The sequence below is a fragment of the Leucoraja erinacea genome, chromosome 2 (genome assembly GCF_028641065.1).
Source record: "Leucoraja erinacea ecotype New England chromosome 2, Leri_hhj_1, whole genome shotgun sequence".
Taxonomy (NCBI): Eukaryota; Metazoa; Chordata; class Chondrichthyes; order Rajiformes; family Rajidae; genus Leucoraja; species Leucoraja erinaceus.
This window is the reverse complement of record NC_073378.1, coordinates 120,187,385-120,209,118: the sequence shown is the minus strand read 5'-3', so window position 1 is coordinate 120,209,118 and position 21,734 is coordinate 120,187,385. Positions and strand designations below refer to the sequence as shown.

General features: G+C 40.3%; 1 protein-coding gene across 4 annotated transcripts in view; it reads left to right on the top strand.

The window, feature by feature from the left end:
• Positions 1 to 21,422, top strand: part of larp4b (La ribonucleoprotein 4B) — an 87,187-nt gene extending 65,765 nt beyond the window's left edge. For 3 of the 4 annotated variants that reach the window (XM_055664740.1, XM_055664711.1, XM_055664719.1), the window contains 4 exons: positions 1,173 to 1,349; positions 2,664 to 2,797; positions 7,864 to 7,975; positions 12,549 to 16,666. In XM_055664740.1, the coding sequence (XP_055520715.1) occupies positions 1,173 to 1,349; positions 2,664 to 2,797; positions 7,864 to 7,975; positions 12,549 to 12,842 (717 nt within the window). In that variant the 3' untranslated portion in view covers positions 12,843 to 16,666. Of the gene's footprint in view, positions 1 to 1,172; positions 1,350 to 2,663; positions 2,798 to 7,863; positions 7,976 to 12,548; positions 16,667 to 19,713 lie in introns of those variants that run through there. The other variant, XM_055664730.1, reaches the window with a different exon arrangement.
• The last annotated feature ends 312 nt before the right edge of the window (positions 21,423 to 21,734 follow it).

The following is a 21,734-nucleotide window of genomic DNA, read 5'->3' as shown; positions in this document are numbered from 1 at the left end:
TAAAGATATGTGTGAAAATGAAGAATTTACATTAACCTGGAATTGATGTTTTGTATTTAAACTTTATTATTTAATTAGTTGAAACCTCATTGAGGAGGTTGACAAAATGCATCTGCAGTAATAGGAGGATTTCCTTTCTGGTTGCAAGCTGCCTGTTGCTTTGGACAGAAATGCAAACAGGATTTCTTGAGTATCCTCATCCTGTTCCCTTGTATCAATTTTATTCCATTCATTTTTATGAGCTTTATATCACCAAAAATGTCAATGGATGGTCTGGAATATTTTGCTGCATTCCTAGATAAATATAATATTGCAAGGGTGATGCAGAGGGAAGATAACACCTTTTGAGCTGTTGTTGTGTAAAGGCTCTAACATTATTTCTCACTCTAACATTATTTCTCAGAAATGCATAGCCGAACGGATTATCTGAGATGCCAATGTTTAAGTTGGTGTCCATTTCCTATCTTGTTACTGTGACTACACTTGTATTTCCAAAGCTCAATAGAACTTTGGCATGTCTAGAGGTTGACTATAAAATTACATAACACCTCTCGAGTAACATTTAAACAGATTTGGCGTTCAGATGTGTTCATTCTTCCTGTCCGAATTTTGTACATAATGTTATTCACAATAATGCAGCATAAAACAGCCCCTTTGGCTTGTGCCCATGCTGACCAGGAAGCTATCTATATAAAGGTCACGTACCAGCATTTGGTCCATCGCCTTCTGTTTCTTGGCAGTGTAAGTGCACATCTAAATACTTAAATGTTGTGACAGTGCTTGCTACCAGTTTTAACTCTGGCATTACGTTCCAAATTACAACCATTCTCAGTGGAAAAAAATACCACATGAACCTCTCTTCTCCCTTATCCTAACCCAATGCCTTCTAGTTTTGGATTACTCACCGAAAGAGTATAGTATTCTATTATGTTGCTTATCTGCGCCCCTCGTATTGTATCAGGTCATCTTTGGGTTCCTGCTGTGATGCAAGATTTGGGAAGATTCTTGACATTATACATCCTCGGGGCAAATGGCACCCATTCCCTGTGTTTGTTTCTCTTATTGATCGCATGTTAAAGCTTAATAGTTTCCTTTCTTGGACAGTGTTTAAAGCAGGATTGGTTTTAACTTCGACCAGAAGATAATTACACTTAATATTTTATCTTTGGCAGAGATCCCAGACACAGTCCCCTCCTCCACCAAAGCCACCATCGCCCAACTTTGAACTAGGATTGTCCAACTTTCCACCCTTGCCTGGAGCTGCTGGCAATCTGAAGAGTGAAGAAGTTCTTGAGAACAGGCTTGCTAATGTGAAAATAATTCCGAAAGAGAAGCCTCAAATATTACAGGTAAAGTGATTGTTTTTCAAGAAAGTTATAGCTGGATGAATTATAAATATTGTTTAAGAGAACAGATTTGAAGTGCAGAATCTTCTGATATCTTATGGAGGGGGCTGTCAATTCATGGGCTTTTTAATACATGTAGCTATTGCAGAGACATTTGAGGTTAATGAGTGTCAGCAGTATTGTAAAACATCAAAGGCAACGCCATGGTAAATGGTCTGAAGAGGTTTTATAAGTGGAGAGATGATAATGCAGGAGAATAGAAACAGTTTCAAAAGGCATTGTGGCTAAATAAGCATCTGCCATTAGATGAACTCGGTGCGCAAGAGCAAAGTTTGGCATTGTCTAAAAACAAATGTATTTGTAATGTGAGATAAATGAAGATAGGGTAGGTTAAGCAGGAATTAAAAGCAGGACTGCGCCTGATGAACAGTCCATAACAACTTAAAGCTTTGGGGTCATGTTGGGAGTTGATTACAGTTAGTCAGGAACTGAATATTGTTTGTTCTTATGATAAGTTATATTAGATAGACTTGACAGCATCTAAGACCTTGAGGAAAAGAAAGAAAGAATCTTGCTGGGGGTGGGGAGACTTTTAAATCTCTTCCCTGTACGGGGGACCCGACCTTTTCCCTGTTGGGTCTCTGTTGCCGTTGGGGCCTAGCACCGTGGAGCGGTCTCCAACCGGAACGACCGGCAGGGCTCCAGTCGCGTCGCCTGCAGACTTACCATCGTGGAGCTGGCCGTGGAGAGTTGTGGTGGCGGCTGCGACCCGACTTCAGAGCTTCGGAGGCCCCAGCCGCAGGTCCGGTGGACGGTAACATCGGGAGCTCGTGGGTCCCTGGTGGGAGACCGCTTTTCGGAGCTCCCGCAACGGCAACTTCTCTCACCCGAATTGTGGGGTTAAAAACGACACGGACGGGGCCTTGCATTGCCCGGCGTGGCTTTAACGGCCGCGGGACTTGCCATCGCCCACCAGGGGCCTCCAACATCAAGACCCGGAGCTGGGCCTTACATCGCCCTGCGTGGCCTTAACAGCCACGGGACATGCCATTGCCCGCCGGTGGCTTTAACATCGGGAGAAGAATGGAGAGCAGGGGAGAGACAAGACTTTGCCTTTCATCACAGTGAGGAGGAGATTCACTGTGATGGATGTTTGTGTGAATTGTGTTGGCTGTGTGTCTTGTATAATTGTTTCTTCATGTTGTATGACTGCAGAAACCAAATTTCATTTGAACTTCATTTGAGGTTCAAATAACAATAAATGGTATTGCATTGTATTTGGGCCTAAATGGGAATGTGATTTTTTTTTTTTTAAAGAGCGTAAACGTGGATGCAAGTACTAACACTATACCTTCGGGAATACCACGGGAGACGTTACCATCCGTATCTCCAACTGCATTGCCAGTTAGTTCTGAGGCCTCCCCTTCGCCACCTCATTCTCCAGAAATCAAGTAAGTTGTTGGTTTATTCTTTTATAATTAGTACTGATAATTCTCATAGGGAAGAATCTATGCTGCTGACGTGTTTCAGTTAAGTGTGCTTGAGCAATAATCTGTTAACGATGTACTAAAAAATATTCTAAATGTGTAGGTTTATTCCAACATTTTTTGCCCATCCTTAATTGACCTTAAACATGGCAAGTCATTTTGTGCCACTGCACTCCTTGAGGTGATGGTATCCCCCCCCACAATTGAAGAAAATAAGTCTGAGTATGCTATTCGACACCGTGAGCCATTCAAAGAGGTCATGGCGGATCTATTCTTTACCTTTCTCACACAATAGTAAAATTGACTTGTGGTTCAAATACCTGCCGATTTCCATCCTGATTTCACTTCCATACTGTCTGGGGTAGAGAATTGCAAGGACTTGCAATCCCCTGAGAGCAATTATCTCCTGTTAAATGGGCAAACTCATTCTGAAGCCATGTCCATAAAAGTCATGAAGACCATAAAAATTGTTTTAAAATGGTCCATGGCATGTCCTTGGCAAGTAAAACGATTGTCAAGGTAAGGGCAGTGAATATTGTCCACAAGCATTGAAAGAATTTGACATTGTCTAGTACAGATTAAGTCACACGGTGAGTTGGTAAATTGGATCCAACGTTGGCTTGGTCATAGAAGACTGTAAGGTGGAGGGGTGTTTCTTTGACTGGAGGTCTGTGACCAGTTGTGTTCTAAAAGGATTATTGCTGCAACTCTGATGTATGGCCAAGTAACATAGTTACAAAAGTAACAAAGTATGGTGAAAGAAAGTTTGTACAGGCCTGCCCAAGATATTGGTAAGATAATATCCTGTGCAATAAATATGGATGGATCGAATCAGCAAAGCTAACAACATGATGGTAAACACTAAGAAGCTTTTGGTGTGCTGGCCTTTATAAATATTGTTATACCCCTGGGATTAATGTTAAAATTTACAAGGCATTGGTGAGGTATGGTGTACATTTTGGTCGCCTAATATAGGAAATGTGAAACAAAATAGAGAGAGTAGTACAGAGGAGATTTACTAGAATGTTGCCTGGGTTTCAGCAACTAAGTTACAGAGAAAGTTGAACAAGTTAGGGCTTTCCTTTGGAGCGCAGAAGGTGGGGACTTTAGAGGTTTTTGACCAGATGAGAGGGATAGACAGAGTGACGTGGAAAAGCTTTTCCCATAGGGAAGATTCAAAAAACATGAGATGTTGAAACTTTTTGAGGGGGAATTTTTACTCAGAGAGTGGTAGCTGTGTGGAATGAGCTTCCAGTGAAGGTGGTGGAGGCAAACATTTAAAAATATCAAGTTATATGGATTGGCTGTCAGGTTTTTGAGGGCAGCTATATTAGGGGGATTATGTGTTCGGCACGGACTAGAAGGGTCGAGATGGCCTGTTTCCGTGCTGTAATTGTTATATGGTTATATGGTTATGATCTTTCCACTAAGAAATTTAAATTATAGTTCACCCCTGCCATTATCTTTCCTGAGGTTCTCATGTAGAATATGAAAATTGAAATATATGTATATTTTGCAGGTTTGTATTGTGCTTGAGTTGTCCTGAGTGTCCTACAGCTAATTATGCGCCTTTAAAGTGGTGCTTTTTTGTGACCAGTATGGGATACGAGTACGTTCTAAAATAAAAAAAAAACTAGATGTTCAAATTTTTGGAATTTTTAATATTACATGAATTACAAATATTTTAAGAATATCAATTAAATTTGGCTGTCAGGCTTTTAAGCAGCTTTTAGGATGACAATACCATGAATACCAACAGCAAAGAGCGATATGTGTACTGGCACATCTTAGTCTCACTGCTTTGAGGGTCAGTTTGAGAGAACAGCAGCCAATTTCCACTTCACAAACTGCCTTTCACAATATTGTGATAATGAACAGGTAATCCATGTTTTATGGGAATATTGAGGACAAAAAAAATTAAACCGGACATTTGATAATTCCTTATGTTCGAAATAGTGATACAACACTTAAAGCAGTGCTTTTCAGTACTTTTCAAGTGGATGGTCTAAAACACAAAAGCCTAATTTGCCACAAATTAATGATTCCTGCTCGGTATTTTTTTTACAGAGTTACTTGTGTGCCTTAAACAGTCTGCTAATAAGTGGGTGGTTTAGTTTTGAGAGAGAGAGAGAGAGAGAGAGAGCGTGGAAACAGGCCCTTCGGCTCACCGAGTCAGCGCCAGTGATTTTTGCACCAACGCTATAATTAGAAACAATTTAAAATTATACCAAGCCAATTAGCCTACAAACATATACTTTTTTGGGGTGTGGAGGGAAACTAGAGCTATTTAAGAACAGTGTGATGTGTACACATGCATGATCCTGCATATCTGTGTCCTTTCCCATTGACCTATTACTTACAATCCTTCCTACCTCTGTTGGTCTCCCACCCTTCTCCCATTCTTCCATTGTTTTCACCCTCCTTTTACAAGCATGCAAGAAATGTGAGCAGATCTCACTAATCTGTCCTGTTGATCATGGCTGATCCACTCCAGCCCACAACATTTTCCATGTTATTTCCTCATTGTCCTCAATTCACTAAGGTTTAAAACGGGGGTGGGGAACCTGCGGCCTTCTCAGCCATTAAGTGCGGCCTTTTTAATGAATCCAAATTTTGTAGAACAAATCCTTTTTATTTTTATGAATATGTTTTTATTCGTCTTTAATTATTTTAATTTTAATCTTAAAATGAACGTATTTAAAATACCAAAGAATAAAAGAAGATTCAACGAAATAATCCTCCCCGACTGACGGCCACAATTAAAACATTAGTAAGTCATGAGGGCTATTTTAACAAAAGAATGTACATTTTGAAGTATATCTGATTGAAGTTTCTTGGATGCGGCTTTATTAGATTACAGCTAACTTAATGAGGCCTTCCACCATGAAAAGGTTCCCCACCCCTGCTTTAAAATGTTTTACTTATTTTCCCCCTTTAAGTACTTTTCCAATAAGTTAGCCTCCACAATCTACTCCATTTAGGCAAAAGCTGCCATTTTTGACGACTTGCACAGAAGTCCATTGCATTTCTGCCCATTTGCCAAACATTTGCCCATTCACACAACCTGTTGCAGGCTCTAATTGAAAGCAACTGCCCTCCCATCTCTTTTCATATCATCAGCAAATTCAGTCTGCCTACTCAATTTCACTTAATATGGGCAGCTCTTGCCCGTCTATTGTTTACAGATTCTGACTCTTGTTGGTGTCTATTCCGTCTACAAATTACCAATTTATTCTAACTCTGTTTGCTACATGGTAACCTGTTTTCAATCCATGTTTTTAAATAAAAGATCAAATGTACAATTTGTGTACACCTTATTGAATGCCTTCTGCTTATCTCGTCAAACAATTCGAAGCTAACTGGCCTATAGTTTTGCCACTTCTTGACTTCCTCTCCTGCTGAGCAAGAGCCTGGCATTTATCATTTTCTAATCAGCTGGTACATTCCCAGAACATGGTGAGTTTTGAAAACTTCAACCAGCACCGATACTATCTCTGTTGCCACTTCCTTGAAAGAGCAATCGAGTACAAACGAGTTGGTGCCGGCAACCAGTTTGCTGAATCCTATTTTTTTTTAATGTAAGAGATAGACACAATGGTCATAGTAACTCAACAGGTCAGGCAGCATCTCCAGAGAAAATAGAGATGTGACATTTTTAGTCTCGATCCTTCATCAGACTTGTTTTAGCCTATTTTTAGATATAAAAGTGTATAAAAATAAATAATTTGCTTTCGTATTTCTTATAATTCAATTATGACACGGTTTGTTACAAGAGTATTTTCTCCTATTTGAAAATAATTTGCATTGAAAAAACAGATAAAAATTATTGTATTAAATTGTCTGCCATTCCTTTCCCCAGTATTCATCATAATTTTCAAAATCTATAGAAGCTTTGGTGTTTATCATTTATCTCAAACTTTTTAGTCTCTTGTTGATAGTTCTTGAATAATTCTTTATATACTGGTGTAGCACTAGGTTTAGTCACTTTGCATCCATCAGTTTTTGATTTTAATAGTATTTTATCTTGTTAATCGCACATGATTGTTTTTTTTAAATCTCAATCAGAGGGGCTTAATTAGTGCTGAGTATATCAAGTAGCTGCAATGGTTCATATGTTGATCTTTACTCTGCCTATTTTCTTAATCCATTGGAGAACACTTGTCCTTCATAACTTTGTTATTGCCTTGATTTACATCGATTTTTATACCACAGATTCTCGTGGTACCTGGAATTGATCCAAAACAAGATCTCTCATTATCCCTACCTCTGCACACATGACTAAATGTAAAACACCTTGTTCCCGGACAGATCCACTCTCTTAACTTCCAATGCACTTGCATTGCTGTTGCCATTTTCATTTGTCTGAACACTGAAAGTTATACTGTTTTCACTGTTGATAATTCCAGCTCTGTTCTGATTTGCCATTGCCCCATTTATCTTTTGCCCCCTGGAGCTATATGGACTATCTGCCCAAATGATCAGAATTTTTGTTTAATCTATGGAGTAGACTTGAACGTAGAATTTGAGTACATGGTGGCACTGAACTTTTGTAGCCATAATGGTTGGTATCTTGCACACGCTCGCGCATCTTGTTTTATTGAATTCCATATTTTTAGTTCAGTTTAGAGATACAGTGTGGAAACAGGCCCTTTGGCCCACCAAGTCTGCACATTAACACAAGCCTACACATACTAGGGACAATTTACACTTATACCAAGTATACAAACCCAAGCCAATTACCCTACAAACCTGGAGTGTGGGAAGAAACCGAATATCTCGGAGAAAACCCACACGGTTACGGCGCGAAAGTACGGACTCTGTACAAACAGCACCCGAAGTCGGGATTGCACCCGAATCTCTGGCGCTGTAAGGCAGCAACTCTACCTCTGCGCCACCGTGCCGCCCTATGATTTGTTTTGTGTATACGGCAGTGGACTCTTTTGGCTCGGATGTTAGCTGCAGATGGTGCAACATTTTTTTTTGCAGAACAATTATGATTGACTATTACAGAAACTTTGTTATTTTTGTAGTGAAACAAAGAATCAAGAAACCAAGCAGAGAGAAACACAGACTCCACTAGAAAGATTGACCACACCTCTTTCTACTGCAAGTAAATCAGTACAAGTCAATGGAGCAGCCACAGTAAGTGTCTTGGAGAGAGGAAATTGTTATTATTTTGTATCATTATATCTTAAACAAAAATGATTTAAAACTTGCACCCTATTTTTCTGTTGTGTTAATGTTTGCAATGTGGGTAAAATGAAGCAACATCTTATGATGTAACATTGTTTAGTGCATGTGATCTGTCAAGACCAAAATCCATATTAAAACACACGGCAGTGTTAAACAAAACCAGGAAATGTTTTGTTTCCTTAATTTTTAAATTTGGTAGGTTTTGGCTTTAAAAACTGGCATTGCAACCATATTGTATAAATGGAATTTAAAATGCTACTTTTTTAAATGTTGGGATTCCAGTTGATATTTTAGATGTTTCAAAGTAGTGTCTTCCTTTCAGGCTGAGCTATCTTGTCTGTCGGCGAATCACGTTGCACAGAAAGGGGCCCGTCAGCATGATCACTGCTGGAAAATTAGGTCTAACTCAAAGAACCCTTCTTTAAAAAGAAGTGACTGCAAAAGAAGAAGGAAACTAAGCTGATGGTTACTCAAAAAAAAAAATATATATGAGTAGGCCACCAGATCCCTTAAGCCTGCCCCATCCTTCACTGTGGTAATGGCTGATCTATGCTGGCATCAGTTCTTCTATGACGGTACCTCATAACCCTCAATTCCTTGATGTTTTCAAATATTCATGTATTTCCACCTTGACTATATCTTAATCATCTGGCCTCCACCTTCTCTGGGGCAGAGAAATCCAGAGATTCACTCCCTCCACAGAAATTTCTGCATGCCTTGGTTTTAAGTGACTGATATTTATTTAGTAGCTCTGTTCAATATGTGGCAAGTGTTTGGCAAGTTATTCTAACACTTTGGGGGAAAAAATGCTGGAATGATTTTCAATTGCATGGGCAAATTTCGTAGGACCAAATTATTTTATGAACGATAATATTTTTAAGCAATGATTCTTTGAAAATATGTGGATAAAGGCAAACTAGTAGATGCCAAATGTTTAGCAATCCAAAAGGCATTTGCTGTTATCACAGTAAAGTTAACAATTTGTGCTTTTCCAGAATATAGTCATAGTTATACAGTACAGAAATTAGTCCTTTGTCCCATTACATCCACGCCAACCTCCTTTGCCCATCTATATGAAACTCCTAAAAGCCACTTCTTTCTGTACCCCAAATATGTCCAAATGCCTTAACCATAATGATGAAGTGGACTAGAAGTTGTTTTCCTCTCGACTAGATCTACAGGCCCAATATACAGTAGAGTGGGTGAACTACTTCCAAAAGCTGGAGGAGGAGAAACGCGAAGAGGAGAGGGAAGACTGGATAGACTCGGCTTGTACTCGCTAGAATTTAGAAGATTGAGGGGGGGATGTTATTGAAACTTACAAAATTCTTAAGGGGTTGGACAGGCTAGATGCAGGAAGATTGTTCCCGATGTTGGGGAAGTCCAGAACAAGGGGTCACAGTTTAAGGATAAGGGGGAAGTCTTTTAGGACCGAGATGAGAAAAACATTTTTCACACAGAGAGTGGTGAATCCGTGGAATTCTCTGCCACTGTAGGTAGTTGAGGCAAGTTCATTGGCTATATTTAAGAGGGAGTTGTATGTGGCCCTTGTGGCTAAAGGGATCAGGGGGAATGGAGAGAAGGCAGGTACAGGATACTCAGTTGGATGATCAGCCATGATTGTATTGAATGGTGGTGCAGGCTCGAAGAGCCGAATGGCCTACTCCTGCACCTATTTTCTATGTTTCTAAGAGGAAAGGGGAAGAGCTGAGGCGAGGGCTCGCTACGAACAGTTCGTAGAGGCCAACTCTGAAACAATGAAGAGTCTACCTAAAGTGGAGCGTGTGAAGTGAAGTCGCAGCTCTGAGCACCCGGAAATTTTTGCAGCACGGAAAGCTATTGTTGAATGTCAAGTGGCCTATACTAGGATCAGGATGGAACAGCTCAAGGGGTCCTGAAGACAGCCAAATCCAAACTCTTTGAGATGTACGACAAACTGAAAGAGGTTGCGAGAATGATAGAGGGAGTAGAGGCAGCCAACGATGGCAAGCGGGTGTAGCGAGGTATGGAGTGTCGTGAACGAGATCAATGGCAGGAAGAAGGCCAAGTCAGGTCATCAACGGGAACTCTCCAGAGGACCGAATCACCACATGGTTCACCCACTTCAAGAACCTGCTTGGATCACCTCCAACTGTCACTGAGGAAGATGAGGAGATCGAGACTGTCCTCATGGATGTACAGATTCATGATGGCCCCTTCACCATGCAGGAGCTGCGAAAGGTGAAGACCTCGCTGAAGCAAGGGAAGAGTCCAGGCCCTGATAACATCCTTCCAGAGGTGTTGAAAAACTGAGCTTGACGACATCATGCCCAAGTTTTGCAACACAGCGCTAATGACGAATGACAAGCCAACACAGTGGTCACAATCCAACATCATCCCCATCCTCAAATCTGCGAGCCTGAATAAGACTGAGAACTATCGTGGCTTCAGCCCGACGTGTGTCTTGGCCAATGTCTACACCCGCTTGATTCTCAACTGGATTAGGGCTGCTATCAACGCAAAGCTACGTTGTAATCGGAACGGCTTCGGAGAGAAGAGGAACACGGTCACACAGGACCTTGCCCTGCAAAGAATCATTGAGGAGGAGAGGAATAACAACCTACCGGCCATCCTAATCTTCATAAACTTCAAGAAGGCGTTTGTCTCGATTCATTGATGCTAAATGATGAGGATTTTGAAGGCTTACGGTATCCCTCCTCGTCTCCTAAGAGCCATTGAGGATATGCACTTGGGCACCACGGCCAAGGTTGTCACCCCGGATGGTGAGAGCAAAGTGTTCGCGATCCTCGTGGGGAGTTTTTACAGGGAAACACGCTGGCACCCTTTCTCTTCATCATCGTCCGTGATTTTGCCAAGAGGCATGCGCTCAAGGAACCTCGGCTTCACAATCACCCCAAGGCGTTCGAGAAGAATCGGGCTAGTCCACTTGTCAGACCTCGACTTCGCTGATGTCATTGTCCTGTCAGACCAGATTAGGGAAGCACAGGAGCTGCTCGGCAGAGTCGAGATGGAGTGGGAGAAAATGGACCTCCACCTCGATGCCAAGAAGACGGAGTATTGGTGATCATAAGCCTCCCAAGACCGGTGGCAGTGCATCTCTCAAGAAAGTGGAGGACTTCAAGTACCTGGGAGTGAGGATACAGAGCTCGGAGAATGACATCAAGGTCCGGAAAGCGCACGCATGGAAAGCCCTCAATAACAAACTGAGATTCTTCCATGCAACTGTAGAGACCATATTATTGTACGGGTGTGAGGCATGGACTCTCTCTCGAGCGCTGTCCAAGTCTCTCGATGGTACTTTCACCTGAATGTTCAGCAAAGTTCAAAATGCCGGTTGAGGGACCACATCACCAACGCCCAGCTCGATGGGGAGATTCCACCTCTGACCGAGAAGATCAGGTTGAGAAAGATGAGGCTCACTGGTCACTGTCACTGCCACCCAGAAATGCCTCTAACAAGGTTATGGTGTGGGAACCCACCCATGGTAGACGTGACCCGGGACGGCCAGTCAAGACGATGCTGAAGGCGTTGATGGAAGACGCATGTGTGGAGACAAAAGAGGAGCTTGTTTACCAGCTGCATGGAGGCCAGAGATGTGTGGTGCGTCCGTCACCATGCCCGTCGGAAACCAGCACCACTGTTTTCACCGATTTAATAAAATTAATAATAAATAATAATGGAGGGCACTGTATAACAGTAAACTTGCATGGAGAGCTGATTGGGTTTTTTGGGACAGCAGAAAATAAGTTAACATAGTTCAAGCACAAATTAGTTTTATTTCGTCCTTGACTAGTTGAGAGAAAGTTCCAAGCCGTTATAGGTTTCTCTAAAGCTACTTGGGCAAACATACCACATCACTGGATTCCAAACAGTACATTCTTAAACTCGTAGGATGAGTCGGCATGGTATCTAGCATAGTCGTTTAAGCTTTTTCGATAAAGAGTTACGTAGTGCGTGCAATGTGAAATGTTTATTGAAAAATACACTCTATTAAAATATTTGTCCTGGTTTACGAAAAGACCTGGCTGCATATGTACATTTAAGTGGTATTTAGGAGAATTTAGGAATGCATCACATGAATAACATTAAATAAGAACAATACAAGTTCAAAATAAAATAATTAACAAGTAGAAAATGGGGAAAAATGGAGATGGATGCGTACATGGAGAATGAATAAAGCAAGTATTTTGGAGCACAAGGCACAATAAATAAGCGAAGTTATGATCGAATGTTATTGACTCTTATTTACTAAAATGATTTTTGCTGTCTTGGGTGTCAGTAAGTGTTGTCAATGCAGAAGGCATTAAATGGATCTCATGGAAAAAGTTATAACAGCGATTTGCTCATTAGCCCACCATGAACTCCAAGCCGACTCTCCTTGGGCCAGACACAGAGAGTCATTTGGAGATGGGGGAGGGGGGGGGGGGTAGCTTCAAAGGAATATACTGCTAGTTAATGCATTTAAATTGCACAAAAAGAATACATTCATGAGATAATTAATTTCTGCTTTGCAATTCTGCAGGAACTTCGAAAGCCGAGTTATGCAGAGATATGCCAGAGGAGTGCTAAAGAATCTTTAACACTACAGCCACAGAAGGAGCAAAAACCCAACACTGCAGTCAGCAACAAAGAAGACAAAAAAGCCCCTGAGGAACCAGTTGACAAAGAGTCTAAACACAAAGACCTACCTGTTGGGAAAACAAATCCAGGGAAGCCCAGAGACCAGCGAAGACAATCGGGTCGAAGAACACCCCCTCACGGCATCAACAAACGTACCAATAAAGAGCAACATACTCCCCCCAAATCACCCAACTGAAGGTGCAGAAATTGTGCATTAATTAAAGGGTCTGGTCTGTTCAAGTGTAATTCCCCCTCCCCTCCCCAAGTCTCCCAATCAGAGCACAGAGGTTGTTGAAATAATGGGTTGCTGGAAAAGTGGTTGATGGCAACAAAAAGCACTTTTGTATTGGGAGTGAGAGTGTAATACTACTTGCCTTAGGGTGCCACTTTTCAACATGTGGTGAAACATGGTGTAATGTCTACTGTAACTTAATCTCTTGCTCAGTAAAAGATTGGGAAAAGATTTTTTTACCAGTTGAAGGCAGGGGGGAGTAAATGGAACCATGATCGGCAAACTGGCTTGAACATTATGCCGTGGGCCAGAATGTGGTCTTTTATGTTAAGTGTGGTTTGTTTTCTGTAATTACACAGGGATAAAATGGGGAGCAGTAGACGTTGGGTCTGCTTTCATGGTGTTAAGCAGTGTTGCAGGTGGTTTTTCTATTCCACAAATCTATTTAGCGCAGAATGTGATCAGTGTGCAAGTGCTGACATAGAAAATAAAATATTTTTTTGTTTCTATATAGAAGCTAGTGGCTTGAAGTACAAAAAAAAAATCTCAAACCCATTAGGAATTTGTGGGAATTAATTGGAGTAATAGCCTGGATGGTAGATTTAACAGGGAATAAAATGCTGTCGAGTTTTTCTTTTCTGTTATGGCTCAGTTTCCATTGTTCTTGAAGTGTGAGTTTACTTTTGCACTGTGAGTGGGCAGTTGATTTTTGGTTAAGGGCAGGCTACTGTCTAATATGTAACACATAGTGATTATGAATCACTGCAAAAGACTGGTTTGTGTACCTCTGTGCTCTAACATAGGTGGTGACAAATTGTTTATTTTTAACGCTCTTTTCCAAGTGATTTTTTAAAAAAAACCTCCCAGTCAAAACACTGGCTCCTTTCTAATTTGGTACTTGCAGAGTACTTGAAATGGGGTGTGAATTAAAGTTTGGAGTGGAATTCCCCTGAATTGTCATGTTTATGTCTTGCCAGTTTTTTTCTAATAGCGATTCATCTCTGCTGTGTGTAAAATGTTAGATTAGTTGCTGATTTTTAAAAAAAAAAGAAAATATAATTTTGAAGGACGAGTGCACTGAGTCTACTGCCTTCTACTAATGTTGCAGGTGATATGTGGATGCTTCTTGTTTTGCTACACAGGAGTATTGGCTTTTCAAATTCCTATGGCTAGTGGTCATAGTAATCCAGACTAACTTAACTGCTTCCACAAAGCAGTACAGCACTAGGCACAAACTTGCTAGTCATAGGAGAAAATGGGTAAGTTATTCCATAAAGGTTATTATTACTTCAACAACTGTTCTTTTCATGCGATAAGTTAATTTCCATCCAGTGTCAAAATGAGAAACTTGAATTTCATTTTAAACTTGAAAATGACTTTGCCTTAACTTTTGTATGAGACAGATTTAGATGTTGCTTCAACTGACCCAGAGGGTTGGAAAGGGCAAGATAAGGTTACTCAGTTACATCTACTGTCACTAGTCTGACTGGGTAAATCAGATGTGTGCAAACTAGCAGTAAATAGCATTTTTTTGTAATATAATTTATGAAAGATCTTAAAAGTTGGGATCCATTTTTCAGATTGTTAAAAACCCTGTAAATGCAAAGATAGTCAATACTGTATTAAACTTGTGCACTTGGAAGTGTGTGCTTTGCTTGTACAGTTGTAAATAATCAGAACATATAAAAGGTACCTTTAAAAACTGATATAAAATATTGATATTGTTAGCATATCCTCAATGTTGCTGTTGAGCTGGATGTAGCAAAAAAAATTAAGTGTTGTAGTCTGGATTTTTTTTTTCTGGCGTGCTAAACTGATCCTGTGCTCACTGCAAAAGGGGAAGTTGGGGAAATCAGCAATAGGGGTAAATGGCCTTTTTCCATTTAATTATCTTTCCTCTTTCACTTTCCTCTGCCCATCCCCATAAACAACTAATTAAGCAGGTTCTAAGACTTGGCCTGGTAATTTGCATCATTATTTTAAATCATAATTAACATCTCAGGTAACTGTTTAAAAATGCACACGCCAAACAAGATGAAATTATGTTTGAATTTAAAATATATATAATTGAAAATAATTCAAAAAAATTGTGCCATTGCTTTTTTTTTATTTTTATTTTTTTTGCTAAGCTTGCTCTTTTCCCCTGGGGCCAGTGTGTGCAGCAGTTTGACGGCTTGTATTAGGTTAAAGTAAACTGTGGGTTAATTTACTTGGCTGCTGAAAGTATGGTGATCAACAGCTGCATCCAGTGAGAACTGCTAATAACAAACAATTCATTATCTTGTAGCCAACTGGTACATTTTTATTGTGATGTTCAGCATCCTGCTATAAGTGTGAGTGCACTATTAATTATTTGCTGTTTTTTTTTTAGTGAAGGGCACACAATTACTTGATTTCTGTTACCAGAGCATGGAATTTTGATTGTATCGGATTAGACAGTTGTGTGGGTACTGTTATTTTCATAACAGCAGCTGAAATTGAAATTGCTTAACTGTCACGGCTGTGGAGGCTTGCTGTGTAAAGCACACTGGCATAAACGTGATTGAGGCAGGATGATGGAAACAGTGGATAATAAAGCACTAAAATTTGGTAGTCCACCAACATGAAACAGCTACCTGTTTATGTTGCACCTCATTAAAGATAGATAAGGATATCAAAACCACACAATGTATTGTGAATGCCACAATAGTACTGTTCAATTGATATGTCACTGAGCTGGGAACAATTATTTGTTGCAGCCATTCATAACGACCCCTTTAGTCTGTCTGCATGTAGTGCAATTTATAAATGCAGGAGATGGCCATGATGATGCCTGTTGCTGTATTTACTTCAGCTTGTTGCAATTTTGTGTACTGTAACCAATTACACTAACAGTGGACAATTGAAGAATTCGAGGGGAGGTAATGACAGAACCTGCTTTGGAGGAGAAATATATTGGAAGCATTGAGGGTTTTTTGTTTTGTCTTAAAATGCTGCAATACAAACTGGAATCAAGCTTACATGTAAACTATTGGTAATTTAATTTTTCTTTGTGTCATACAATGCAAAATTGTCTCATTTTGAAAATGTAGCTTCTGAAAATAAATTGAGTTAGCAATTGTAAAATCAATTTCCTGTGTTAGTGTTCTCTGCAATATGAATGATATTGATCCCTACACTGCAACTGTTCTATTTCATGCTATCTTACAACAGTATAAATATGATGTTGTAAAAATGATATGCAATTTTAGGTGTTTCTGCTACTTTAGGTTTACATTAGAGCAAAATGGACTGTGGTAATTCAGCACCCAAAGAACACTTGAGTTGTGAGCACGAAATGTGCACGAAAGTTCTTGAGCTTTAAAATTGACTGTATTAAATAATGGAATTTCTGCCGTAGTTGATAACAAATGGTGATAAAAGATAAATTTGGACCACTACGTCAAGGTAAACAGCCGAGGACAAATGAAAAACCTTAAGGCAAATTTTGGAATGTTGATGTAAATTCATATTTTTTTTACTAATTAACACTTCAATCACAAGATTAATGTTTGAAGTAAGAATCATTTCAGCAAATTGAGAAGTTATTCTAGAGATCATTTTTCCATTTTATTATATAGGGAAGATTGTCAGTGTATGGTGTTCTTTTCCCAATATCAAATTCAAACTGGTTTCTTGAATGCTGTTTTGCATTGACGATATTTATAAACTTGGAAATGAGTTGACTTTTTGTTCAATGGTCCAACTAAATATGGTGCGCTTAGACTGGCACATATGTTGTACTAAATAATTAAACGTTTAATATATGACTCAAATGGTCTCATTCATCCTCCACTTATTGAATTGTGTTCCCAGGAATAATCGATGGGTCAGGCTTTGATTTAATCTTGTTTCTTGCAACTTTTACAAATTGGGGCTTTGATTTATTTATTTATTTATTTTTGCACGATAACGTAAGAATACAAACAAATGTTTTTGCCTATATATTGCGCTTTCCACTTTAGACTCATTGACATTCTCTCCCACCACCCAGAAAAACTATGTTTTTTGGTTGCAAAAATATTTTAGAATTGCATAACTGAAGTCCTCATGAGTGCCACGTGCCCATTTTAGTTGGGACTTTAACCGGCTGAGCTGAAATGAACAGTAAGATTGGTTAATTAAAAATGTAAATGACTACGAAGAAGAAGCCTATTTCCTTTGCTCCATAGATGCTGCCGCGCCTGCTGAGTTTCTCCAGCACTTTTGTCTACCTACGAAGAAGAAGACCAAGTCCCAAAGGACTCAACACCTGTGATAGAAATACAAAACCAAAATTTCCTTCTGACACAATCAGGAACTTATCAGGGCAATCTGGACACAATCACTTACATAACTTATCAAAACGTATACCCACCCGTGTAGCCTCCTCATACCATCCATCTTGTCTTCAGCCCCAGCTCAATCTTTCTCCCACTTAATCATTTTTCCCCAAACCTAATGTAATGGAAGAACTTGCTCTGCGAACTAAATTTTCCATATGGTAAAGATTTGTTAAACGGAGTCATCAGTACATGCAAAAACATTTATAGTTGCAGGCAGAGATTCAATTGGCCATATTGGAGCTTCATCTGGTATGTCATTAAATATCAGAAACCTTGGTCATCAGTAAATATCAGAAACCTTGGTCATCACTATACATTCATTCTGCACAAATCAATCCTGTCCCCTTCCACCTACATCCTGCCCTCTGGCTTTACGTTTTGCTGCTTTCACTTTGCTCCTTTTGTCTATTTTTCTCCATCCTTTGTCCACCCATCTGCCAATCAACCCCCTCCACCTAACACTTTCCAGACCTTGTCCTGCCACCACCTCTCTTCCAGCTTCCTCCGCTATAGTATAACAGCCCCTCCAACCCATCTCCACATATTTTGTGTTTTTCTCCCCCTACTGTCTCAAGAAGGGGCCTGCCCATGTCCCCCAAAAATGTTGTCTGACCCTCTGAGTTATTCTAGCGCTTTGTACCCAATTCAATTTAAAATGTGCACGCAAGTGAGTATATGTAAAATACATATACATGGGTTTCCAGGCAACCATAGAAAGGAATTGACCATGGGACTAGCTTGCTTTATGTAAGCGTAAGGTTTTAAAATAGTACTTTTAAGATCAGCCATTTGTATGTCCGCATGCACAGCATCACATCACTGTTTTTTTTTGCATGCTCATTTGCAGACTGAATGTAGAAATGGCCTGAATAATTGGTTGAAGATTCTTTTTAAACTACCTTTTCATCTTGTACCTTGCCCATGGTGGACTCTTCAGAAGGTGCAATACTGGAAGTTGGATAATTTTATACTGGACAATTTTTTTAATTAATTTTTTTACATTGATCAAGCCAATTAACCTGCAAACCCCTTACGTCTTTGGAATGTGGGAGGAAACTGAAGATCTCGGAGAAAACCCATGCAGGTCACGGGGAGAACGTAGAAACTCCGTGCAGACAGCGCCCGTACCGGGGCTCCAATACTGCATTTTTTGCTGTAAGGCAGCAACCGCTGCGCCACAGTGACTGCATCTCTTACCATTTAAGCATCTAGTTCAACTGTGAACAATATAGGTACAAATAGATTTGTCCATGAACATCAGCATTTTAAATCTGGCAATCTGCCAGTTAAGTAACCTATTTGAGTCATTGAAGTGCATTTTTAAATTGGCATATAGTTGTAGGGGAAAGATTGAAGAGAGCAGAGGCAATTTCTTCACGCAGTTTATAGGTGTGTAGGGACAGCAAAATCTACTTGACGGCTGGCACAGACTGGCCAATGAGCAGATTTTCTTTCTTTTCCCCCTACTAGCAGCATGACAAGATGATTTATTTGTGGGATGTGCATAATTGACGAGGTCGGGTTTATTGTTCTTTGCAACTATTACTATTATCGCCATATGGAGATTTGATCCCCATGTTTAAGTGTTGCGTAGTTTCATGCCAAGATCAGCATATTTCCTCAACATACAACAAGGCCGTTTTGATAGTGGCTCACAGAACAATCCATTTCCACTAATTGTCCATATGAGTATTTCCCCCATGTTCCATCAACTTGACGCACACAAACAGTTTAGGGCAGCCAATTAACCTACTGATCCAACGCTTCTTCGGAATGTGGGAGGAAGAGAGGTATCAGGAGGGCAGGTATGCAATCACTTAAACTCCATGGACCTCGTGCAGAAGATCACGGGAGCTGTGAGGCAGTACGTTTAGAAACATAGAAACATAGAAATTAGGTGCAGGAGTAGGCCATTCGGCCCTTCGAATCTGCACCGCCATTCAATATGATCATGGCTGATCATCCAACTCGGTATCCCGTACCTGCATTCTCTCCATACCCCCTGATCCCCTTAGCCACAAGGGCCACATCTAACTCCCTCTTAAATATAGCCAATGAACTGGCCTCAACTACCCTCTGTGGCAGAGAGTTCCAGAGATTCACCACTCTCTGTGTGAAAAAAGTTCTCATCTCGGTTTTAAAGGATTTCCCCTTTATCCTTAAGCTGTGACCCCTGTTTATTACAGTGCACTCCATAATGTTTGTGACAAAGACCCATCATTTATTTATTTGCCTCTGCACTACACAATTTGAGATTTGTAATAGAAAAAAAAAAGTCACATGGTTAAAGTGCACATTGTCAGATTTTAATAAAGGGTATTTTTATACATTTTGGTTTCACCATGTAGAAATTACAGCTATGTTTATACACAGTCATTCCCCCCCCCCCCCCCCCCCCCCCCCCAATTTTATGGCACCATAATGTTTAGGACACATGGGTTCACAGGTGTTTGTAATTGCTAAAATGTGTAATAATTGCCTCCTTAATGCAGGTATAAGAGAGCTCAGCACCTAGTCTTTCCATCACCTTGGGAAACTTTATTACTGTTACTCAACATGAGGACCGAAGTTGTGCCAATTAAAGTCAAAGAAGCCATTATGAGACTGAGAGACCAGAATAAAACTGTTAGAGACATCAGCCAAACCTTAGGCTTTCCAAAATCAACTGTTTGGAACATTAAGAAGAAAGAGAGCACTGGTGAGCTTACTAATCACAAAGGGACTGGCAGGCCAAGGAAGACCATCACAGCTAATGACAGAAGAATTCTCTCTATAATTTAAAAAATCCCCAAACACCTGTCTGACAGATCAGAAACACTCTTCAGGAGTCGGGTGTGGATTTGTCAATGGCCACTGTCCGCAGAAGACTTCATGAACAGAAATACAGAGGCTACACTGCAAGATGCAAACCACTGGTTAGCCGCAAAAATAGGATGGCCAGGTTACAGTTTGCTATGAAGAACTTAAAAGTGCAACCACAGTTCTGGAAAAAGGTCTTGTGGACAGATGAGATGATGATTAACTTATCAGAGTGAAGGCAAGAGCAAAGTATGGAGGAGAGAAGGAACTGCCCAAGATCCAAAGCATACCACCTCGCATGTGAAACACGGTGGTGGGGGTGTTATGGCCTGGGCATGTATGGCTGCTGAAGGTACTGGCTCACTTATCTTCATTGATGATACAACTGCTGATGGTAGTAGCATAATGGATTCTGAAGCGTATAGACACATCCTATCTGCTCAAGTTCAAACAAATGCCTCAAAACTCATTGGCCGGTGGTTCATTCTACAGCGAGACAATGATCCCAAACATACTTCTAAAGCAACAAAGAAGATTTTCAAAGCTAAAAAAATGTCTTGAGTGGCCAAGTCATGTATAAACACTGCTGTAATTTCTACATGAAGCCAAAAAGTATAAAAATTGCTGTTATTAAAATCTGGCAATGTGTTTTTTTTTCTATTACAAATCTCAAATCGTGGAGTACACGGGGAAATAAATGAATGATGGATCTTTGTCCCAAACATTATGGAGGGCACTGTAGCTGTACTGCTTACAGTGAAAGATATCCAGGAATCCATTCACACAGATGATTGGGAACCAAAGGTATGGGAGGAACCTGAGTGTGGAAGAAATTACTTTCAATAGCTAGGTTTTCAGCTTGCATTTGTAAACATTAACAGGAAATCAATGATGTGTTTAAGTGAGTCATGTGTATCCTATGTCCAAATCAGTAATCATAAAGTCTGGGGAACAATCTTATAAACCCTGAAGCTGCAACCCAACAGCCATGCACTGATCCATTTCAGTCATCTACAATCACAATCAATGTATTTTAAAATATCTTTTTCTATGCTTAAACTGATAATCGATATGAAATTAACATCACGTAGCTGGGATTCTCTGTTAAAACTAGCCTGAGACTTCTATGGTGGCAGTTGAGATCCCAGTGAGCGGACACTGGCTGGGGCAATGGGAAATTCAAAGGGTATGGGGTGGCAAAATGGCACAGTGGTAGAGTTGCTGCCTTACAGTGCAAAAGACCCAAGTTTGATCCTAACTACGAGTGATGTCTGTATGGAGTTTGCATGTTCTCCCTGTAACTGGGTTTTCTCTGGGTGCTCTGGTTTCCTCCCACACTTAAGACTTTTGTAGGTTCATTGGCACTGGTAAAATTGTAAATTGCCCTCATGTATAGAATAGTGCTAGTGCATTGGTTGGCGCAGACTCGGTGGGCCGAATGCATGTTTCCGCGCTGTATCTCTAAAGTCTAAGGGTAACGGCGTGAGGGGAACGTGATGCTCTCATTCCAAGAGATAGCTGGACAACTTGGGAGTTGGCAATTTTATCTTCAAGCTGTAATTTCCCTCCCTTCACCATGTTCCTGCCCCTATATTTTGTGCTTTGCTTTTCATTCAAAGTACAAAAGAGTGTGTTCCCTTTATTTCTCATTACTGTTTCATTTTGCCCACTCTGTCATTGTTCCTTGTTTTGCGCCAGTCCAATTTAATCTTTC